This window comes from Phasianus colchicus, chromosome 1 (assembly GCF_987193195.1).
Source record: "Phasianus colchicus chromosome 1, bPhaCol1.hap1.1, whole genome shotgun sequence".
NCBI lineage: Eukaryota > Metazoa > Chordata > Aves > Galliformes > Phasianidae > Phasianus > Phasianus colchicus.
In genome coordinates this window covers 68,994,895-69,009,503 of record NC_143436.1, presented here as the reverse complement: position 1 = coordinate 69,009,503, position 14,609 = coordinate 68,994,895, and the positions used below count along the sequence as shown (strand labels likewise).

Here is a 14,609-nt window from a genome sequence, read left to right as displayed (position 1 = left end):
CTGCCTTAAAGCTAAAGGAGAGAGAACAATATAAGTTGCATCATCATCCCTGCAGTTGTATTCCCTGTAAGCAGCTTTTCTCACTGGGAAGAACGGTGGACGTGTATCTTCCAGTCTAATGGCATGTGCTGCTATTGCTTAGTAGGAAGTAAATGTGCTGGTTACTGTTGTTCCATCCTTTCAAACAGGTGTTAGAAATACGTTACATATAGTGGATTATAAAGCACCTGAAACTCTTCTAAGGGCGTAGCTGTTGTGGTGTAAACCCTACAACTGAGATTTCTGAGAACACATCAGCCTTGGTTAATGTATTGCCCTCTGCGGGCAGAAGACTTTTTATTATTTTCACTTAGAAGCTACGAGCTGGATGTGACTGACAGGTAGGTGGCAGTCTTGAAACTGCTCACACTCCCAGCAGAGCGTGGTTGGGAAGCTTTGCCATCCCCACTGTCGTCAAGTAGCATAGGTTTGGGTAGGACAAAAGCAGCATTTCGTGAACTGCTTGTTTGGCAGTGCTGTGCTTGGGAGGAAGGGGACGTAGATAGCAGACTCCTGCTTGGGTGTACAAGAGATAGCACTCTGCTGCATGCTGGGAGAAGACAAATCCAAAACAGCAATAACTTGGCTCATTCTGGGAGAGAGACAAAGCTGTGTACAACTTACCTACCTGCTGCAGTGCTGGGTTCTCACACGTCTGACTTGTCAAAAGAAAAATAACAACAAAACCTGCTCTGTCCAATTGTTCCAGGTTGCCCATGCTCTCTTCTGTGTAATGCCATCTAATGTGCTCATAAAGAGCTGGATTAATTTATCCCAAAAGCCCTGGGGAAAGCAAGTCATATCCAGGAAGCCCAGATAGCATGCATCATAGGAAACAGCTGCTGAGTGCCTAGACAGTCATTTGAGGAGCTGTATGTAATTCATTTGAAAGTTGTTTGCTGTATTGCTGCGTATGATTAGAGAACGGAGGGCACCAACCATCCTGCATTTGTTGGTGTTGGAAGTTCAAACTTGCAACTGAATCTTCAAAAATACACCCAGTGGTGTTTCTCTGGTGCAGGAGCCCTCAAACTTTTCCAGGGCTTGTCTCAGTGGTGGGAAGATGCTTGTTCTACCTTTTTAAAAAGAACAGTAGAATGAATCCCTAAGGCAATGCGAATGTACTGTGGTTGTGGTTCTTCTCATTTCCCTTACTGGCCATGTTTTCCAGTTGAACTCTGAGAAGTGCTGTTAATGTGCACGTCTCAAGACTGGAATTATGGTACGTTTCTCTTTGTCACTCTAAGAAGTTTTTTTTTTCTTTTTCTAGATGTCAGTTGAGTTTTCCTTGGCTATGGTAACTAATGGTGGTTTTTTTATACAAAGGCATGGCCATACTGCCTGCTGCCAGGCTCTGATGATGCAAGTGTTCAGGCACTTGGCACCCTTTGGACACCTATTGATGAACCCATTTCAAATCTAGAAATTTTTCCTTTATTTAAGCCAGGGAAAGAGCTTCTAAAAAGAAGTAATACACTTACTAAATAAACCAGAAACTTCCCAAGTTAATTTAAATCTTACTTTGAACATCTACAAAGCGATTTCAGTAAACAATTCCGCATGAAAACGTGCCTTTAGCTCTGTGATTCTCTGTAATCTTCTAATTCCATGAATTTGTTAAAAAGATGCTAAGGATTTGTTAGTTGTACAACATGGCCCACCTTCAAGCTGCCCTTCAATTTTTGTCTTGGTCAAATAGCTCCAATGCTATACTTATGACTTAGCTTGACATCTCTTACCTGCCTTCAATTTGATACTGAAAGCTAGTTTCTCTTCTGAGAAACCACAAGGAAGTGGAGAAAACATTACACTTGTGAATGTAATCCACTGCCATTATTGTTTACACATCACCGAAACAAACCCAGAGACTGAGTAAAGTCAAAGCAACTTATTTAATCTGGTGGAAAAAAATGTAACGGTCACGTTCTCAGCTGTAGCAGTGTTTTGATACAAAGATCACAACCCAATGGGGGGTAGTTTCTAATATTCATTCTGCTTCTCTGTTTTTGTTTTTTTACTTAAAAAAAAAAAAAGTGCTTGGATCATAGAACCCCAGACTGGTTTGGGTTGCATGGGACCCTAAAGCCCACCCAGCCCCAACCCTGTGCTGTAGGCAGGGCTACCACCCACCAGCTCAGGCTGTCCAGAGCCACATCTAACCTGGCCTTGACCAACTCTGGAGATGAGGCATCCACAGCTTCTCTGAGCAGCTGTGCCTGGGCCTCACTACCCTCTGAGTAAAGAATTTTCTCATTTCTAACCTAAATCCCACCTCTTTTAGTTTAAAACCATTCTCCCTTGTCCTATTGCTACCAGCCTGTGTAAAATGTTGGTGTCCCTCGTGCTTATAAGCTCTGATTAAGGAAGCACTTGAAGGCTGCAATGGCATCTCCCCAGACTTCTCTTCTACAGGCTGAACAAACCCAACTCCCCCAACCTTTCTTCATAGAAGAGGTGCTCCAGCCTTCTGGGCATCTTTGTGGCCTCCTCTGGATCCACTTCAACAGCTCTGCTTGTGCTTCGGGCCCCAGACCTGGATGCAGTACTCCAGGTGGGGCTCATGAGGGCAGAGTAGAGAAAGGCTACTTCCCTCTTGATGCAGTCCTGGTTACAGCTGGCCTTCTGGGCTGCAAGGGCACACTGCTAGCTCACATCAAGCTTTTCATTCATCAGGACCCTCAAGTCCTCCACAGGGTTGCTCTCAAGGAGTTCTCCCACTCTGAACCCATACCTGGGATTGCCAAGACCCACTGCAAGGCTTTGAGCTTGGCCTTGAAATGGATGTGAGTGTTAAGTTTTCCAACAGAAAATTAACATTTCACAAAGATATATATACACATATTTTTAAAGCAGTATATGTGGGCCTGTCTGTCTGCTCTAATGTACAAAAAAAAGCTCAGAGGAAAGCAAAATGGTGTTTTTTTTTTTTCCTCACATGCTATAAATACAGCTCATTTGGGACCCAGTACCTTGCTTTAATCACATAGACATCCATATTTTCAGTCAACTTTATTGATAAAATAAGTTTACTGTACAGTACACAATTCTAGCCATAAATTCTTTTCAAGCTATCCGCATTACAAAAATAACAGGTATGCAATGAAAAATAGTCACTCCACACAACGTGAAGGCTCTTTAAAATCCTAAAGTGATCAGGTCAGGGGAATGGAAGGGGAGACGTATCAAACGTGAAGACTAGGAGTAGATAAATTAAGTCACATTTCTTAATTTACAAAAATAAACACTAATCAAGCATTATTTCATAATAGAGCAACCTTAAAGAACTGCCACAGTCTAACAACCCTTCTCTGCTATACACTCTGCAGACTGTATTTGAGACAAAACAGAAGGTCAGCCGTGGGACTGCATTCAGTGTCAAACGGATATGAATGTCTCTGATATCAGTCAGGAGCTGAAAAGACACTTGTAGAAAAAAACCTGAAACCAGAATTTCTTCCCAGTTCGCAGTGCCAAAACACACTGCATTAAAATAGATGTTGCTTCTGATAAGTCACCAGCTTGCAAGCTACGGCAGAAATGCAAAAAACTAAGTTATGTAAGCAGGGGTAAAGTTTTATAGGTAACAGCAGATAAGTGTAATTTGAGCTGGAGATAAAGTATTCTGGGAAAAAAACCAAAACCCTTCAAGTTTGGAAAGGGTAAAACCTTCATGCACATCAATGTCCTCAATATATTCTTAAACTTACCAAAAAAAGCTATGATGCTCTGGTAAAAGAAGCAGCTGTTACCCCAACTACAAAAAATGCTGTAGAACATTGGAGAGCTTCATTCCTGTCCTTCCTGAGCTCTCGTTCCAGCTGCGTTTCTTGGCAGATGTATTAATTAATAAGAACTCAGCATTTGTTTTCTGCTACACGCTTTTCCCACAACTCCACTTGCTTCTCATAAAGCAGCATGTGACAGTATCAAAGCAAAAATATTAAGCTCCCTGTAAGTCCATCCATCCACTGTGAATCTAAAGTTCCATTTTAGACCTTTTGTTGCACGTACCTTTGAGCCTATGGAGGTTTTACTGAATCAACCTTGTTTTTAAAACAGCCACATTTGATGGTGCTTAATGCTCAATTCCATTTGCATTGTTGTAACTGAAAATGAAACTTGTTTAAATGATAACTGATTGTAGAGTACTTCAACTCATTTTGCAAGGTAAGTTACTAAACAGCCCCAATACCAAAGTGTGTATGCCATTTGTAGATCTGCAGTCTTCTGTCACTGAAAGCTTTTGCTGTACTTCAAGTATGCATTCCAAGTAAGAATACAGTAACATGCTGAACAAAATGTGGTAATACACATCAGTCTTAGCAACAGCCTTAGCGCTTTGAACAAGCAGCAGAAGCAGTCTGACAAAAGCCACATGTGAATTATTTCAGCACCTCTTTTATGGCAAATACATCTTATGAAGCACTTCTGGAGTACAGGCATACAGTGCAAGCTACTTCTTGTTCTAGAAGCGCTAATTCATTTTCACCTCTGCAGCTTTTTCAGGAAAAAAAGTGAGCAGTCTTTTTGTCAGTGTAACGTATTGAAAGCTCCCAGTGAAAATACACTGATCTCCCTGACTATTTAGTACTTAAAGAGTGAAAATAATATTTGCAGGTGTGCAGGCTGCCAACTTTGCCACAGAACTTCTCCACTCTTTCTCCCAATTATCTTTCTCCCACTATAGATTGAGTGCTTTCAAATTGCTGTTTCCCACTTTGGGCAGCCAATCCCCAAAGAAATATGTGAGACTACAGCAGCCTGCTACCTATAGAGAACTGAGCTTGGTTTTCTCTCATATGGTAAATACAACTGGAAAAGTATTGCCTATGCTGAAGCAACTGGCCTTACATTGTAACAGGACAGCCTGTGACTAACAGAAATCCTTCAGCTTTATGCTAGCTCTCTGCATTAAAAGAGGCTCATTGCTAAATGCTGAATTTCAAAAAACTTACTAAAAAGGAAAAATGAACCATGGATCATGCACAAAGCATAGTCAGCCACTATCTTTTAGTCATAGATCAGACTTTAAATCTTATATTTATTGTATAATAGCTGCATTGAAGTTTCGTCTGAGCAATAAATTATATAAATTAAGTGAAATTATGTATTTTATTTGTAAAATGACTTCATATAAAAATAATTCCCGATTCCTTAAGTGCATCAATCCATTTCCTACTGAAGTTAGATCTATGGCAATTAATCTGTCACTACGGTACTTATAGAATACCGATTGGAGTTTATTTTACACGGCATAAAAGCCACTAAACCGAAGTTTAAGATGCATAAGCCTGCTGGTGCCCTATTCAGTAACAAGTGCTTGACAAGTGACCCCTGATATTCCGTTTGTAAAGTGTGCAATTAAAGCTCATTGGCTTCCACAGTCTTTAGCTCTTCCTCAGGCTCAAATCACTGCTTGTTACTAATCCTGAAAGGGATGTACTCTCTGATGCATCTTCTTTCTTAAGGTTCAGGAATGATTCTCTGGTTATCTGAAGAATTTCTCTCAAGCCTTTGTTTTCTTGCTATAACCGAGGGATAAAAAAGGCATTTAATAGAACTCCAGAAAGTTGAGATAACTACGCAAAGGATCTCTCCTTCCCTTTGATACCAACACACTTACAAAAGATGTGCAACAAAATAACAGTATGAGTGACCGATCCCATAACTCAAGAGAGAGACGGTAACTCAGTAACTGTGATAACGTCTACTATCTTGCTAAGGGTTGAGTTTCAGTAATGCTAAAGCAATGGGAAAAATAGAACCAAAAGCACTTTACACAAAACAAACTATACCAGAAGGTAAGTGTGCAAAGCAGCATCTGTTTTACATGCCAGATTGCCACAGAGGTACAAATGGAAAGGATCTCTTTACCGAAGAGTTCACTGACTTTAAAAATAGGTTTTAGGGTTGGTAGCAGCAGTTGCAAATAATTAAATATTGCACCTAATTTCCCACTCATTAATAATGCGTGACTAGGTTCCACAAAGTCTTACAAGAAAGCAACCAAATTGGTAGCACACTGGAAAAACCTTTAACAAAAGAAATGATTTAATATTGAGGAAGTCTGGAAAAATCAAGCAGGTGACCAAAGCAAAAGTCTAAATCAACATCTTGGGAATTTGTGGCAGTTTTAGTGAAGTTACTACAAGAATACAGAACGTGATTTGCTCCTGAGTTCTGGAAGGATGGCACCGCAGCAAAGGCCAATCTAATGTCAGGTATGGCTCCCTCAGATCCATCAGGTGTTGATGATACAACATTAAACTAATTCTCCTAAGTAACCTAATTATCTAAAACAGTCCAGCTTCATGAAGATAGCATGCAGCTATCTTTTTGCTGGCCTTGAGTACTGCCAGCGGATGCATGAGAAGCTGGTTATTCCTAAGCCCCAGTGTACTGAACGGCTGCACAAGAAAGACAGAAACTGTAGGGTCAGAGCAAGATATTTGATTTAGAGACACATTTTAAAGCGTCTGTGAACATATTTGGGTAGTGGTAACCTGCTCCCCCAACTCCCAGAATAAATGGCAGACAAGTTTCCCTATTTTGACAACTAGACCCTGATCTGTATGTAAACACAATTTCTTGTCTGACAGACAATTCTGAGCATTTCACGCTGGGAGGGTGAAGGAAGACAAATCCCAAATCGCTGCTTTGATTTCATACTTACTTCAAGCTGAATGATACGTTCCTGCTCTTTACATCCATGCTTGTCATCAATTTCAATGGCTTTCCTCATTACTGCTGCCATTTCTGTAATTTGGTCCACATGCACTTGTAGTTCCTAAGCCATACAGATAAAAAGATGTTTTTAGTAATAAGCTTTATTCATTACTAAAAATGAGCAAAGCATTAAGTGTGCATTTTAACTGCTGTGTCACGTAATAAAAATGTGAACACAGACCTAAACAAAGAAGCATGAGTACTGCAGTTCTGTCCATTTAAATCAATCTGATTTGCCACAGTTCCCTTTTAGGAATTTTTCAGAAGAAAACATGCCCAAATGACTATTCCTCTGACAGCTTCCATGTCTCCCAGATGGCTGTTAGACAGCCACATGCTTGCTCTGGCAAGAACTTCTTGTACTGCAGGAGCTGATGTATGTCCTTCTGGATGTGCAGAAAGGCCAACTTCATCTGAGCACAGCAGCATACGCAACCTGTTGGAAAGCTGGTCTCAAGTCTAGTAAGCACAAGTACAGGCAGTACTAGCTCATGGGTGGGCATTTCTCTCTTAGAAAGAGCAGGCAAAGCTGTCGTCCTGACTATGCCATAAATGGGGAAACTCAGAGCCCTTTTTGTGGTACTTCTGCTCAAATCCACTTCCAACTTCAGCTTATCTGAGATCTGGACTCCAGAGTTCCTTGTCCTTGCTGAACCCTAAGAAACAGCCTTGTGCCCTGCCTGACCTCTCTGTGTCTGCTAATTAATGCTGATAGGGTACTTTCCTATTATAAATAATTACTGCATCTCACTGAAAAATTCATGAAGGAGGGAAAAAAAAGTGCAGCAGTTTTCTTTGCTCATTTTGTTCCACTGCCAGGAGAGGGGTGATAGGAGTCACTAACACAGGCGTAACAGCTTTTGCAGGGAAGTTAGATTTTAAATAATCTTCCCTGTTTGCAAAGAAGTGATATCTTACGTGGACCCTGTTGGCTTGGAAGATGTTTTACTTTCTCACTGGCCAGGATACCAGCAGGAAGTGCTTATAGAGCCTCTGCTTATTTCTCCTGAAAACGTAGATGAAGAGCCTATGCTTTTGGCATTCACTGCTGTTCAGTTAAGCCAAATACTTTGATGTATTCACAGAAGCTTTTAATTTTTCCAGTCTTTCAACCTGTTTCTTATTCCGAATCTACTAACAGACCAGCTTATTCTTGTCTGGCCTGAACTTTGGACAAAATTCACAACATTTATTAAATAATCCTAGAAAAAGAACAGTACGACTGAAAGCTGCTATGTGCACTGAAGAACAGTATAGATTAAACACCATTTTTAAGTTATGAACTTGACTGGAAGTCCACACATCTAGCAGATGATCATCTTGCCCTTGAACTCACAGAAACAATTAAGCTATCATACAAAAATTCCTTTGCCTGGAATCACAGTCTGACCAACAACACACTTCATTAAAAATGAACATGGGCCCTTCCCATCCTTTTCTGCTGTTTCAATTGCCAAAGCTGTGGTTTAGCTGTTTACTCATTAAGTGTTCATTTGCAGCATGGAAGGGAAGGGAGTGGGGAGGAGAGAAAGAACATGCTGTAAATCTTTATATTCTTCTCAATTTCCAGTGAAAGCGAGCACATAGAGCATTTTTCCTTCATTGAAAGTTGTTTTACAAAAGATTTTTAAAAGAATAAATTTGGCTTGAAAGGAAGCTGTGATCAGCGGTAAAAGAATGAGCTGGCAAGGATGTATCCTGGAGAGACTGGGAAGGAATTAGTGGCTTTTAGATACGCAGCTGTCCTCATTTGGCTAGCTTATGTGGCATCTTGATCAATATGATCTAAAGCCTGTTACAAGGTCACTAACAGGAGATCAAACAGCACGCTTAGGTTCATTACTAGCAATTCTCATGCACACAAGAATGCTAAAAGAAACTGCTTTTCTGTTAAAGGCAGGTGCTTGTTGATCTGCAGAAAGTAATGAGTTAAATAATACTTTGTAAACAGCCACTGAAGTTGACAGCTGCCACTTAAGAAAGCAGTGATTACTGGTAACGTTGAGATTAAGTCCTTAGGCATTATGGAATTTGTTGTTAATGTGCTAAGAAGTAGTAGAAGTTAGTACAATAATATAAGAACTGAGATGATGCAAGTTTTGTATTGATCCATTACAAACTAACTTACATGTTAGTGGGGAAAAAAAAACAACAAAAAACCCCTTAAAGCCAATAACCCAAAGTAATTACCTTGGAATGTTGCTCTTTTAATTTCATTATTATACTTGGATCATCCTTTTTGCTTGCCATAAGCAACCTAAACATCTGTTCTCTGTACTTGCTCATTATGAGTTCCAAAGCAGACTGATGTTCTTCCAGAGATGTGCGTAGTTCTACCAACAAAATTTTTATGTTCAGTTAAACTTTATCAGAGAAGAACTGAAACACAATGCAAAAATACTACTGCTTCAGAAGGCTGAAATAAACCCTTAAGTTAGCATGCTCCCTCCTTCCACCATCAAATTTTGGTTGTGTCTGCAAATACTTCAGTGGTGACTGCCCAAGAATCTTCTTGTTCAGTCAGAAACAGAGACTTGCTGTCCATTTGTTAATTCCTAGTGTATGGAATTTCAGAAGGAATTATACTACTATGCTTATAACTCAACTTTTCCTGACTGTTCCCACATTAATTATTTTTAAGGAATGAGAAAACATATCTTCATATAGATAGTTACATTGTGGAAACAATATTTAGATCTCCTCACTTATAGCAAGCACGAAGCATGGACTGAATCAGATGTTCTATACGGCTCTTTTTGTTAATTACGGTTCTGGTACTGAGACATTTAAGCTTTGCTTTAGATTATATTGTGATCAGTTAAACTGACAAGTTCTGCTTAGAAGAAAACTTCTATAAAATACTCTTTGGGACTTGGTCAGTGAGGAAAGTATCGCTGGCTGGAGTGGTGCAGGCTAGAACCTGAATAGGATGGAATGTTAATCTTACCTTTATTCTCCTGTTGTAATTCCCTGATCTGTCTGTTCTCTTGTTGGATACCCATCACTAACGTAGAGCGAGGACGATGTCTTGCTACTTCATTGAGCTCCTGGATTTCCTCTTGATACTAGTTATTAAAAAAAACAAAAACAAAGAAAAAAAAAACCCAAACCCACCATATTTCAGTAACCAATGGAAAATGTTACTCAGCAAGTCACTAAGAACCAGTTCTAATGTCAGTCAAAGTCTGTAACCAGCAAGATAAATGTTTCATTTTACTTCATTTACATAAACAAAAACACTTCTGGAGGTGTTGTCAACTTACTGCCCTTTAGAGATGCTCATTTTAAACCAAGTTTGATACCTCAGGTCTCTGTAGTGGGTGTGGTTTAACCTTCAGCTGGTGCAGGTCAAATTCCCCATCAGATCATTACAGCTGACAAACACGTGCTAAAGAATAGCCATGAGGTACTAACACCTCTGTGGCTTCCTGATAGCTTAAAGCACGTGTATGAGTACAAATCACGTGGAGCTAAATGCACGAGTCCTGACTCCCAACAAGTTGGTCAACGTGATGCTCTTGATATAAGGTTACGAAGCCTCTGCGTGACCAGTTTCACAGGGATGAAGCATACAGTATCATAGAGCATGACAATAGTTTGGGTTGGAAGGGACTTTAAAGATCATCTAGTACCAACCTCAATATGCAGGATTTTGTTACTTTACAGGCTCATTAACATGTATTAAAACAGAAATGACAGGATGAACTTCCAAGTGGAAAGACAGTAGACACCTTTATGTTTTGCAGAAATTCTCTAGTGAAAGTCACACTCAACCTAATGATATGCCTTGGACAGCTTAACATCAGAAGGGAAATAATAGCAAATAAGCCTAAAAGGCTACCTGGAAAGAAAAGGAGACAGTGAAAAGATAAAGTATTCTAAACAGAAGACACTATGACAGGGCCTCTGTCTGATTAAATCTGTGCATTTGAATAATCAAACAAGTAGTATTTTACAGAAAAACAAAACACAAGGCACCATCTAATGGTTTGTGGAACACTATCCACATCTTTACCTGTGCTCTTACCATAAACACCAACTTTCAATGTTTAAGCTAGAACAACAGGCAAAAGTTCCTCACAGGATCAAACAAAATTACAACCAACCTAATTTTAGGTGACAGTCACACCCACAATAAGAATACTTCATATGGTATTAAAGGATTAACCAAATAACATACTGATTCTACATTGCATAGCAGACCACAGAAATGACTTTAAATGACGTGTTTCCAAGTTCTGCTCCCGATGGAGTAAACAAAGTTGAAAAACAAACCTGCTTCATTGCCTCAACCCGTTTATTAAGAGCTGTAGTCTGTTCAATAAGAGCTTCTGCAGCGTTGTCATGTTCCCGCAGCCGTTCCACCAGCGCTTTAGCATCTGCTAAGGCTTTCTCAATTGTGCAACTCATTTCTAAAGAGAAGAAATGTATTATTTTCACACCGCCGCCCGTTTGCTATAGAGAGAACCACTATCTGTGTAACACACGTGCATATATGTTCTTTTTCTATGTATGAAGCAGCTGACTACAACATTCTCCTCTTCCCCAAACAGTGAGAGCTGACATTTTAGACCCATGCTGTCTTTTAGGAGTAGGAAAAAAAAAAATCATATAGCTTAAAAATACTGCAAGTCTGGCTTTCCATTTCCTGCTTGTTAATTGCTGTTGAGATTGTGTATTGCAGTAAAGGAACGGAAGTAAGCTGTGCTGTGAGGAGAGTATTCAATATTCTCTTGATATTTGAGAAGTATAACTTCAAGACAAAAGAGAATGCCAAAAAGGATACAGACAGCTTGAAGATTTTGATTAATTAAATCAATAGGGAAAGAAGAACTAAAATTGGCAGTGTAGAGAAAAATTACTTAGGAAAAACTCAGAAAGCCAAAGGCCTCTGTTCATGTCTAAAAATGAATGAAACAAATTGTAAAATGTGTTGTTTTCAACAGGATAGAGCAAGACAGCCATTCAGCTAAGACAAAGAACTGAGTGCATAGTTAAAATCCCAGCCTTCTAATTGCAGTAGCTGTAAGCAGAAATTACCTAAACTTGCAAAATGTTTGTACATACTAGTATTTCCAATGCATGGGCCTTTGCTTTTTTTTCCTTTTTTTTTTCCTCCCCTAAAACTTATTCTTGATAGATTCAAGTGACTGAGATTCTTCAAACTTCTTAGTTTTGTTTTCTTTTAAGAAGCCTTGCATGTTTTCTATTGAAAAGGAAAACTACTTCAACTCCTTGAAAGCTCTTCGGCAATCAAATAGCAACAAGAAAAGCTTATTAACACATATGGAGTCTTGTTTCAGGAAATTTTCTCAAGGCACTATAAAAATCCATTTCTCAGCTGGGACATTTGCTGAAGGAAAGGTTTTTATAAAGCTACAAGGTCAGCAAGCACTGAGCTACAGAAAAAAATTACCCAAATTGATTTTCTAACTTTCTTAAGCACCTTTACAAATCATGCTATGGACCAGAAAGCCAAGCTGGATGAAATCCTCACGTTATCCCCAGCTGACCTTTTCTCACCATGTAGGTAAGTTAGTAGAAAGATGACATTTCAAACAAGAGATTTCACCATTCTCCTCAAAGATTTACAAGGATAGCAAGGACATCCCACCAGTGAGCATTAGGCTGAGGGAAAGTCAGCGAGAGTTTGCAGTGTTCTCTCTGAAGAGCCTGTGTGAGCCCCTGAACTTTCTAAGTCTAAAGTACCTGAAGCATTTCAATTTGGTAGTTTTGTTAACATTTCCTATGTTCAGAGGAGCACATGTAACATTTACTTAAGTTTTTGATGCAAAATGGTCTCTTGCAGACCATCCCATCACAGGAAGGTTAAGCCTTATTTATGGGCAAAGAAGCCTGAGTGTGCAAGCTTCAGGTCTGCACAGAGCACAGCTGTTTTAAACTCTGCTTTCTGTATTTTCAACAGCAGCAGCACTTCGGCATTTTCAGATTTCCTACAAACATTCATAATGTGAATTCCTTCCTATTTATCAACTAAAGTTTTGATTGTAACTTCCACATGATGTTAGTTATATTTATGTTATATTTATGTATTTGAGTTCTTCAGCAGACCGGTGTGTTACCACAGGCAGTTCATTTATACACTATGGCTTAGCAATTGGAGCTCTTTTTTATATTACATACAAAGGAATTGAAGAATATTCCAAGTAGGAAGAGACCATAAAGATCACCAAGTTCAGTTCCTGGCTCCATGCTAGACAACCCCAAAATCAGACCATATGTCTGAGGGTATTGTCCAGATGCTGATTGAACTCTGGATAACATTTCAGGTGGCAGCAACATATTGCATTGCTTTTAAGGATCTGTTTTTCTTGTGTCTTACTCCTCCTTCCAATTCTGGTCTCACATTCTCACCAGTCTACAAAATGGTTACAGACAAAACACAAGCTCCCATGACAGATGACTGAACTGCTACAGAAGTTGATTTCATTAGCCCAGTGTTTCAGGAGAATTTGAAGTGCAGACACTAACTCAATTCCCAGGCCACAAATTCTCCAGCCACTGCAAAACAAGCCTCTCAGGCCTCCTCATGAGCACAAAATACATTTTGCATTCAGACTACAATGCAGTTAACACCTCTGATAATTTGCATCAACACATTTTAAACATAGTGCACGGAAGGATGAACGTGTACTGTCATTTTGACTGCACGAGACAAAAACTGACTCCTTCCTGGCACAGAAATGACTGGCTTTTTCACAGTGACTGAGTTGGGGCAGCCGTGCGTGCACCTTGTGCAGGCAGAAGGCAGCCCCAAATCAGGCAGCAGCCCCAAACCCACATCGTGGTGTGGGAGCTCCGGCAGTCCTGCACAATCCTCCAGGAGGAGGACTGCTGTTTGCATCGTGATATCCAAAATCCCAAATCTTGACTAGGATTCCTTTTGGCACAGCAGTAGCCTCCCTCTTGGCAGTTACAATACTTCCTTCTCGCTCAGCCAGCTGCCTATTAAGAACAAAACAGCTGCCTTGCCATAAAATACACCTAAACGCATGAGTGAACCTGAACATTCGGAAAGAAAAAAGAAAGATCAATGACTCAACGATATCAGACTCAAACCGACTGTTAATACACGAGCACGAAGACTCGCAACGGCACACCTCAGCGCCCGTGCCCTCTGCCCCAGCTCCGAGCACAGCTGTCACCCCGCAGCCCAGGGCCAACAGGTAGCAGCGGGAGCAGCAACTCCGGCAGCGCAGCAACGCTGCTGCCCCACGCTCATTTCCTGCCGCCTCCTGCTATTGACTAATTGCTTTCATTACCTAATTCGGCTGCACTTTACCAAACAAAAAAAAACCAAACCAACAAAGGCTCCGCCAGCACCGCAGCCTCCCTCTGCTCTTTCCTCACTGCTGAAAGCCGCCTTCTGCTACAGCTCCGTTCTCCCTTTTCTCCTCTCTGTAAAGCCTCCACAGTTCATAGGATCTTTACGGAGCGCGCCGCCTGGCCTTCCCGCAGCCCTCCCTCAGCCCTGCCAGGCCTATCGCGACACCAGCCACCTGTCGCGACACAGGTCGGGGCTCACGGCAACTCCCGACCGGCCCGCTCCCACCAACCCTTTCAGCCCCACCTCCCGCTGCCCCCCACGCCAACAACCCGTTATCGCAGCACCGTGCCCCCAGCCCCCTCATTCCCTCCTCCCCCTCACTCACTCATGACCGGCGGCTCCGGCAGCGCCCGGCGCCGGGTGAGGCCCGGCCGCCCGCCCCGCTGTCAAATGGCGGCGGGGGCGGAGCGAGGGCGGCCGCGCTGCCCCTCGGCTTTCAAGTCTCGCGAGGCCTCGCCTTACCGTCCGCTCCTCCTCGCGCCTCCCCATTGGTCGT

General features: G+C 41.2%; 1 protein-coding gene across 2 annotated transcripts; it reads right to left on the bottom strand.

Annotated features, from left to right (window-relative positions):
• Positions 1–3,033: 3,033 nt before the first annotated feature.
• FGFR1OP2 (FGFR1 oncogene partner 2) lies at positions 3,034–14,594 on the bottom strand. 2 transcript variants are annotated; one of them, XM_031597179.2, is made up of 6 exons: positions 14,576–14,594; positions 11,041–11,177; positions 9,713–9,830; positions 8,956–9,098; positions 6,713–6,826; positions 3,034–5,564 (listed from the first exon to the last, which is right to left on the bottom strand). In XM_031597179.2, exons 2-6 carry the CDS (start codon positions 11,173–11,175, stop codon positions 5,427–5,429), a joined length of 648 nt encoding a protein of 215 aa, XP_031453039.1. In that variant the 5' UTR covers positions 11,176–11,177; positions 14,576–14,594; the 3' UTR covers positions 3,034–5,426. The 2 variants fall into 2 exon arrangements, with proteins under 2 accessions (XP_031453039.1, XP_031453038.1); XM_031597178.2 differs by lacking the exon at positions 14,576–14,594 and adding an exon at positions 14,439–14,561.
• Between the last annotated feature and the right edge of the window lie 15 nt (positions 14,595–14,609).